General features: G+C 48.8%; 1 protein-coding gene across 1 annotated transcript; it reads right to left on the bottom strand.

Annotated features, from left to right (window-relative positions):
• Nucleotides 1-7,273: 7,273 nt before the first annotated feature.
• On the bottom strand, nucleotides 7,274-7,795 carry LOC138354552 (uncharacterized). The gene has a single exon (XM_069308916.1). The coding sequence runs from the start codon at nucleotides 7,793-7,795 to the stop codon at nucleotides 7,274-7,276; it is 522 nt and encodes a 173-aa protein (XP_069165017.1).
• Nucleotides 7,796-9,675: the final 1,880 nt, after the last annotated feature.

Raw genomic sequence — 9,675 nt, 5'->3', positions numbered from 1 at the left:
GAGGTGGACTTACTACATATATCTTTTAAAATTAGATATGATAAGCTCCAACTGTGTTAAAACAAACACACACACACACACACACACACACATAAAGCTGTTGGACCAGACAAAGTATCACCGTGGATACTCAAAGAGGCAGCGCAGGCTCTCAGCGTGCCTCTGGCAATGATCTTTAATGAGTCACTTATGTCGGGAGAATTGCCCAGTTGCTGGAAGGAGGCAAATGTCGTACCGATTTTCAAAAAGGGTGATAGGGAGGAGGCACTTAACTACAGACCCGTATCACTGACAAGCATCCCCTGCAAAATACTTGAAAGAATAATTAGGCTAAGACTTGTTGAGCACCTGGAGAGCATTGGGTTTGTAAACAAGCACCAACATGGGTTCTGGACAGGGAAATCATGCCTAACAAACCTTTTAGAATTCTATGATAAAGTAACAAGGATAAGGCAGGACAGAGAAGGCTGGGCAGACTGCATATTTCTTGACTGCCAAAAGGCCTTTGATACGGTACCGCACATGAGACTGCTATACAAACTTGAGAGGCAGGCAGGAGTAAGCGGAAAGGCCCTAGTATGGGTGAAGAACTACCTAACAGGAAGGAGCCAGGGGGTAATGGTAAGGGGCGAAAAGTCGGACTGGCGAACAGTAACAAGTGGAGTACCTCAAGGATCGGTGCTGGGACCAATCCTCTTTCTAATTTACGTAAATGATATGTTTACAGGAGTGGAATCATACATGTCAATGTTTGCAGATGACGCAAAATTAATGAGAAGAGTTGTGACAGACGAGGATTGTAGGATCCTCCAAGAGGACTTAAACAGGCTGCAGAGATGGTCAGGGAAATGGCTACTGGAGTTTAACACCAGTAAATGTAAAGTTATGGAAATGGGATCAGGTGACAGGAGACCAAAGGGACAGTACACAATGAAGGGGAACAGCCTACCTGTAACGATTCGAGAAAGAGACCTGGGAGTGGATGTGACACCTAATCTAACTCCTGAGGCACATATAAATAGGATAACGACAGCAGCGTACTCTACACTGGCGAAAATTAGAACTTCATTCAGAAACCTAAATGAGGAAGCTTTTAGGGCGCTTTACACTGCCTACGTGAGACCCGTCTTAGAGTATGCCGCGCCATCATGGAGCCCCCACCTGAAGAAACACATAAAGAAACTGGAGAAGGTTCAGAGGTTTGCGACGAGGCTTGTCCCAGAGCTACGAGGGATGGGATATGAAGAGCGGCTGAAGGAACTGAACCTTACGACACTAGAGAAAAGAAGGGAGAGAGGAGATATGATAGGGACATATAAAATACTCAGGGGAATTGACAAAGTGGAAATAGATGAAATGTTCACACGTAATAATAACAGAACGAGGGGACATGGGTGGAAACTGGAAACTCAGATGAGTCACAGAGATGTTAGGAAGTTTTCTTTTAGCGTGAGAGTAGTAGAAAAATGGAATGCACTTGGGGAACAGGTTGTGGAAGCAAATACTATTCATACTTTTAAAACTAGGTATGATAGGGAAATGGGACAGGAGTCATTGCTGTAAACAACCGATGGCTAGAAAGGCGGGATCCAAGAGTCAATGCTCGATCCTGCAAGCACATATAGGTGAGTACACACACACACACACACACACACACACACACACACACACACACACACACACACACACACACACACACACACACACACACACACACACACACACGTAGGAAGGATGAAGTCGGTGGGCGTCGGTGGCTGAGTGGACAGCACGCTGGATACGAAGTCCTGTGGACCGGGGTTCGATTCCCGGCACCGGCGGGAAAACTATGGGCAGATTTTCTTTCACCCTGATGCTCCCTGTTACCTTGCAGTAAATAGGTACCTGGGAGTTAGACAGGTGTTACGGGCTGGTTCCTGGTGGGGGGGGGTGAGTGTTGAAAAAACATAGTAGTTAATAATAACTATTCAGATACAGATATTCAGATCGTCTTCCAGAACTCAGTACTTTAAGAAGTGTTTCCTTATCAGTCAAGATCAGTCAAGCTCCATCATCCTGTTTTTTACCTCTCATTCTTCTTCCGTCCCTCTTCCCTCATTCTTGTTTCTTCTTCCTATCTTTTCTCTCCCTCCTTCTCTCTTCTTTTTCCTTCCCTTTCTTTGTCATCTTTTCATTCAGTCTTCTTTCTCCCTAACTACCCCTAACCCTTTTTTTATATCTTACCCAAGTGGAAGAGTTTAAGTAGAGCAGGTGTTAGGCAAGCTAGAGCAGATATTAGATGAGAAGTTAGAGCAGGTGTTAGAGGAGATGAGAGCCAGAAAGAATTTTGTAAAATCTTGTGGATGAGAACGTTGGCAAGGGTAGATGGGTAGTGTCTCTAAATAGGCAGGAATGGTAGATGGATAGTAAGAGTAGATGGGTAGGAAAGGTTGACGGGTATGCTGTTCAATGCTGATCTCTTCAGGCCACGTGTGTATTTTGTTTTGTTACTATAATGCCACTTCCCCTCTATTCTTCTCCTTAATTGTTATCTGGTATTGGTGAGGGGAATATGGTATTATGGATCCCTTCAGTTTAGTTTCTACTATTGCTATTACATCTGGGTTTGTGTCATGTAGTTTAAATTCATCTACTTCGACAATCCATCAGCGTTATTGCATCAGGTTGTAGAGTCTTCATTCTTGTCCTGTTCTCCGCTAGCAGCTTCCAGCCTGGGTGTGTGTGATGCCGGCTTGTCTTAACTTAAGCTTAACTATGCACTTGAAGATTCCTTAAGAGATGTTCGGTTCTTTCTAATTTCTATTTTAAAGAGTAATGAACATCAGAGACTTCTAAATTTCCCTAATGAACATCAGAGACTTCTAAATTTCCCTAACGAACATCAGAGACTTCTAAATTTCCCTAATGAACATCGGAGACTTCTAAATTTCCCTAATAAACATCAGAGACTTCTAAATTTCCCTAATGAACATCAGAGACTTCTAAATTTCCCTAACGAACATCAGAGACTTCTAAATTTCCCTAATTATATAAAGAAAATAGTTCAAAATCCCCACAACACGCCATTGTTATGGGGATGTGTGTGTCGTTATGGAACAATGCTTAGGTAGATATCATGATATCATGTTAAGTACATAACAGTAGCGAAGATTTTATTACGGGATAAAAGAGATGCAACAGAAGGCTTTGAAAAAAATAAGTAACTGATTAAAAATATAAAAGTGCACAAATACTGTTTTTATTGTGACAGACTCGTCTACTGTGTAACTTGTCCACAGTAGAGCAACAGTAGCAACCCCAGCAATACTTGCAGCAGCAGCAGCAACCCCAGCAATACTTGCAGCAGCAGCAGCAACCCCAGCAATACTTGCAGCAGCAACCTCAGCAATACTTGCAGCAGCAGCAGCAACCCCAGCAATACTTGCAGCAGCAGCAGCAACCCCAGCAATACTTGCAGCAGCAACCTCAGCAATACTTGCAGCAGCAGCAGCAACCCCAGCAATACTTGCAGCAGCAACCTCAGCAATACTTGCAGCAGCAGCAGCAACCTCAGCAATACTTGCAGCAGCAGCAGCAGCAACCTCAGCAATACTTGCAGCAGCAGCAGCAGCAACCTCAGCAATACTTGCAGCAGCAGCAGCAACCCCAGCAATACTTGCAGCAGCAGCAGCAACCTCAGCAATACTTGCAGCAGCAACAGCAACCTCAGCAATACTTGCAGCAGCAGCAGCAACCCCAGCAATACTTGCAGCAGCAGCAACCTCAGCAATACTTGCAGCAGCAGCAGCAGCAGCAACCTCAGCAATACTTGCAGCAGCAGCAGCAGCAACCTCAGCAATACTTGCAGCAGCAGCAGCAGCAACCTCAGCAATACTTGCAGCAGCAGCAGCAACCCCAGCAATACTTGCAGCAGCAGCAGCAACCTCAGCAATACTTGCAGCAGCAGCAGCAACCTCAGCAATACTTGCAGCAGCAGCAGCAACCCCAGCAATACTTGCAGCAGCAGCAACCTCAGCAATACTTGCAGCAGCAGCAGCAGCAGCAGCAGCAGCAACCTCAGCAATACTTGCAGCAGCAGCAGCAGCAACCTCAGCAATACTTCCAGCAGCAGCAGCAACCCCAGCAATACTTGCAGCAGCATCAGCAACCTCAGCAATACTTGCAGCAGCAGCAGCAACCCCAGCAATACTTGCAGCAGCAGCAGCAACCCCAGCAATACTTGCAGCAGCAGCAGCAACCTCAGCAATACTTGCAGCAGCAGCAGCAACCTCAGCAATACTTGCAGCAGCAGCAGCAACCCCAGCAATACTTGCAGCAGCAACCTCAGCAATACTTGCAGCAGCAGCAGCAACCTCAGCAATACTTGCAGCAGCAGCAGCAACCTCAGCAATACTTGCAGCAGCAGCAGCAACCTCAGCAATACTTGCAGCAGCAGCAGCAACCTCAGCAATACTTGCAGCAGCAGCAGCAACCTCAGCAATACTTGCAGCAGCAGCAGCAACCTCAGCAATACTTGCAGCAGCAGCAGCAACCTCAGCAATACTTGCAGCAGCAGCAGCAACCTCAGCAATACTTGCAGCAGCAGCAGCAACCCCAGCAATACTTGCAGCAGCAGCAACCTCAGCAATACTTGCAGCAGCAGCAGCAGCAGCAACCTCAGCAATACTTGCAGCAGCAGCAGCAGCAGCAACCTCAGCAATACTTGCAGCAGCATCAGCAACCTCAGCAATACTTGCAGCAGCAGCAGCAACCCCAGCAATACTTGCAGCAGCAGCAGCAACCCCAGCAATACTTGCAGCAGCAGCAGCAACCTCAGCAATACTTGCAGCAGCAGCAGCAACCTCAGCAATACTTGCAGCAGCAGCAGCAACCCCAGCAATACTTGCAGCAGCAACCTCAGCAATACTTGCAGCAGCAGCAGCAACCTCAGCAATACTTGCAGCAGCAGCAGCAACCTCAGCAATACTTGCAGCAGCAGCAGCAACCTCAGCAATACTTGCAGCAGCAGCAGCAACCTCAGCAATACTTGCAGCAGCAGCAGCAACCTCAGCAATACTTGCAGCAGCAGCAGCAACCTCAGCAATACTTGCAGCAGCAGCAGCAACCTCAGCAATACTTGCAGCAGCAGCAGCAACCTCAGCAATACTTGCAGCAGCAGCAGCAACCCCAGCAATACTTGCAGCAGCAACCTCAGCAATACTTGCAGCAGCAGCAGCAACCTCAGCAATACTTGCAGCAGCAGCAGCAACCTCAGCAATACTTGCAGCAGCAGCAGCAACCTCAGCAATACTTGCAGCAGCAGCAGCAACCTCAGCAATACTTGCAGCAGCAGCAGCAACCTCAGCAATACTTGCAGCAGCAGCAGCAACCTCAGCAATACTTGCAGCAGCAGCAGCAACCTCAGCAATACTTGCAGCAGCAGCAGCAACCCCAGCAATACTTGCAGCAGCAACCTCAGCAATACTTGCAGCAGCAGCAGCAGCAACCTCAGCAATACTTGCAGCAGCAGCAGCAACCTCAGCAATACTTGCAGCAGCAGCAGCAACCTCAGCAATACTTGCAGCAGCAGCAGCAACCTCAGCAATACTTGCAGCAGCAGCAGCAACCCCAGCAATACTTGCAGCAGCAACCTCAGCAATACTTGCAGCAGCAGCAGCAGCAACCTCAGCAATACTTGCAGCAGCAGCAGCAACCCCAGCAATACTTGCAGCAGCAGCAGCAACCCCAGCAATACTTGCAGCAGCAGCAGCAACCTCAGCAATACTTCCAGCAGCAGCAGCAACCTCAGCAATACTTGCAGCAGTGCAGCAACCTCAGCAATACTTGCAGCAGCAGCAGCAACCCCAGCAATACTTGCAGCAGCAACCTCAGCAATACTTGCAGCAGCAGCAGCAACCCCAGCAATACTTGCAGCAGCAGCAGCAGCAGCAACCCCAGCAATACTTGCAGCAGCAGCAACCTCAGCAATACTTGCAGCAGCAGCAGCAACCTCAGCAATACTTGCAGCAGCAGCAGCAACCCCAGCAATACTTGCAGCAGCAGCAACCTCAGCAATACTTGCAGCAGCAGCAGCAACCTCAGCAATACTTGCAGCAGCAGCAGCAACCTCAGCAATACTTGCAGCAGCAGCAGCAGCAACCTCAGCAATACTTGCAGCAGCAGCAGCAGCAACCTCAGCAATACTTGCAGCAGCAGCAGCAGCAACCTCAGCAATACTTGCAGCAGCAGCAGCAGCAACCTCAGCAATACTTGCAGCAGCAGCAGCAACCTCAGCAATACTTGCAGCTGCAGCAGCAACCTCAGCAATACTTGCAGCAGCAGCAGCAACCTCAGCAATACTTGCAGCAGCAGCAGCAACCTCAGCAATACTTGCAGCAGCAGCAGCAACCTCAGCAATACTTGCAGCAGCAGCAGCAACCCCAGCAATACTTGCAGCAGCAACCTCAGCAATACTTGCAGCAGCAACCTCAGCAATACTTGCAGCAGCAGCAACCTCAGCAATACGTGCAGCAGCAGCAGCAACCTCAGCAATACGTGCAGCAGTAGCAGCAACCTCAGCAATACGTGCAGCAGCAGCAGCAACCTCAGCAATACTTGCAGCAGCAGCAGCAACCTCAGCAATACTTGCAGCAGCAGCAGCAACCTCAGCAATACTTGCAGCAGCAGCAGCAACCTCAGCTTTACTTGCAGCAGCAGCAGCAACCTCAGCAATACGTGCAGCAGTAGCAGCAACCTCAGCAATACGTGCAGCAGCAGCAGCAACCTCAGCAATACTTGCAGCAGCAGCAGCAACCTCAGCAATACTTGCAGCAGCAGCAGCAACCTCAGCAATACTTGCAGCAGCAGCAGCAACCTCAGCAATACTTGCAGCAGCAGCAGCAACCTCAGCAATACTTGCAGCAGCAGCAGCAACCTCAGCAATACTTGCAGCAGCAGCAGCAACCTCAGCAATACTTGCAGCAGCAGCAGCAACCTCAGCAATACTTGCAGCAGCAGCAGCAACCTCAGCAGCAGCAGCAGCAGCAGCAGCAACCTCAGCAGCAGCAGCAGCAGCATCAGTAAGAGCAGAAACAATTATCTGCAAAGTGCTCCAAAATATTCATACAAATTGCAGCTTGCAACAGCAGAGCGCAGGATTTGGCCAATTACCCTCGCTGCAATTGAAACAAATGGAGGCACTGGTAGGCTGCTCCTGTCTTTCATCTATTTTTTAGCCTCTTCCAAAGGGATTCCCCCGTTAAGCATGCACGTCAAAATGTTAAATCAGACCTTGTTAAGAGCAGAGTGCGCTTCGGCCGCCTGTAAATCTTGGTATAATAATGGAATTGTGTGGAGGGAGACGGATGAAGGGTGATGGATGATGTGTCTGGAGGGTGACGGGGTCTAGCATGATGGGTGGAGGATGATGTGTGTGGAGGGTGACGGGGTCTAGCATGATGGGTGGAGGATGATGTGTGTGGAGGGTGACGGGGTCTAGCATGATGGGTGGAGGATGATGTGTGTGGAGGGTGACGGGGTCTAGCATGATGGGTGGAGGATGATGTGTGTGGAGGGTGACGGGGTCTAGCATGATGGGTGATGGATGATGTGTGTGGAGGGTGACGGGGTCTAGCATGATGGGTGATGGATGATGTGTGTGGAGGGTGACGGGGTCTAGCATGATGGGTGGAGGATGATGTGTGTGGAGGGTGACGGGGTCTAGCATGATGGGTGGAGGATGATGTGTGTGGAGGGTGACGGGGTCTAGCATGATGGGTGGAGGATGATGTGTGTGGAGGGTGACGGGGTCTAGCATGATGGGTGGAGGATGATTGGGTGAAAGGGGTAATATTGTTGTTCCAAGCTGGAAATACAATTAGCTGGAAACTGCTACTTTAACGTATGAGTAAGGTGCTTGGGATAGAATCAGTGAATGGGTCCGTGACTCTGAAAATAGTGGTAGGAGGTTGTGACGAGTGTGTGTGTGGATGTAGTTGTAGATTGTGGTAGAAGTTGATAAGGTAGTAAGCAGTAGAAATAGTGTTGCGTCTTATGATAGGATGTAGTTGGAAGGTAGGATGTTTGGTAGGTAGGATATAGCCTACTATATATCCTTATGGTAGACTATATGGTAGGATATACTGGGAAGAGGAGAGTAGCAGTAGTTTGCGAGGAATGACATGGAACTAGTTAGCGCGTATAGCCTATATATACACCTGGACATATACAACGAGGTATGTTCAGTTTCCGGTGTATATATACTGAGAGTATAATTTGGTATACTTAGTGGCTGGCCAGTAAGCTATTGTGGTGGTCTTAATAACCCTTCTGCGGTTGATAGGCCTTTAGGCCTTAAGCTCTACACTAAACCAACCAATTACCCGATTTGGTCCCCCCTCCCCCCGCTCAAACTCTCACACGCACGCACGCGCGCGCGCACACACACACACACACACACACACACACACACACACACACACACACACACACACACACACACATACACACACACATCGTGTGTGTGTGTGATAGTGAGCGTGTGTGTGTGTGTGTTAGTGAGTGTGTTTGTGTGTGATAGTGTGTGTGTGAGTTAGTGTGTTACATAGAGCCCAGTAGGCTCAGGAATCTGTACATCAGTTGATTGACAGTTGAGAGGCGGGACCAAAGAGCCAAAGCTCAACCCCCGCAAGTACAATTAGGTGAGTACACACAGGTGAGTACACACACACAGACATGCACACTAGGGCGCCTGGTGGCTCAGTGGACAGCACGCTGGATGCGTAGTCCTGTGGACCGGGGTTCGATTTCCGGCGCCGGCGGAAACAAATGGGAAAAGTTTTTTACCCTGATGCTCCTGTTACCTAGCAGTAAATAGGTACCTAGGAGCTAGACAGCTGTTACGGGTTGTTTCCTATGCTTGTGTGTGTGTGTGGGTGTGTATACTTATCTATTTGTGCCTGCAGGATCGAGCATTGACTCTTGGATCTCGCCTTTCTAGCCATTGGTTGTTTACAGCAATGACTCGTGTCCCATTTCCTTATCATATCTAGTTTTAAAATTATGAATAGAGTTTGCTTCCACAACCTACTCTTTAAGTGCATTCCATTTTTCCACTGCTCTCACGCTAAAGAAATACTTCCTAACATCTCTGTGACTCATCTGAGATTCTAGCTTTCACCCATGTGAAGCTCTGTTGAGCTCTGGCTCTTTCGGCCCGCCTCTCAACTGTCAATCAACTGTTTCTAACTACTACTACTATCCCCCCCCCCCCCCACATACACACACACACCAGGAGGCAGCCCGTGACAGCTGACTAACACCCAGGTATCTATTTACTGCTAGGTAACAGGAGTATAGTGTGAAAGAAACTGTGCCCATCGTTTCTCGCCGGCGCCCGGGATCGAAGCCGAGAACACAGGATCTCGTGTCCAGCGTGCTGTCCGCTCGGCCACCGGCGTGTGAGTGAGTGTGTGTGTGTGTGTGTGTGTGTGTGTGTGTGTGTGTGTGTGTGTGTGTGAACACACACACACACACAGGTCCTAGGGAACAGGGAAAGGGAAACACACAGGGAAAGGTCCTAGCATGGATAAGGAACTACCTAACAGGAAGGAGCCAAAGAGTTACGGTAAGGGGCGAGAAGACGGACTGGCGAACAGTAACAAGTGGAGTACCACAAGGATCGGTGCTGGGACCAAT

This window comes from Procambarus clarkii, chromosome 63 (genome assembly GCF_040958095.1).
Source record: "Procambarus clarkii isolate CNS0578487 chromosome 63, FALCON_Pclarkii_2.0, whole genome shotgun sequence".
Classification (NCBI taxonomy): Eukaryota; Metazoa; Arthropoda; class Malacostraca; order Decapoda; family Cambaridae; genus Procambarus; species Procambarus clarkii.
This window is presented reverse-complemented; position numbering and strand designations above follow the sequence as displayed.

What these genes read in the sequence shown, in the direction of transcription:
- LOC138354552 (XM_069308916.1), bottom strand. Translation starts at nt 7,795, where the DNA reads ATGCTAGACCCCGTCACCCTCCACACACATCATCCTCCACCCATCATG.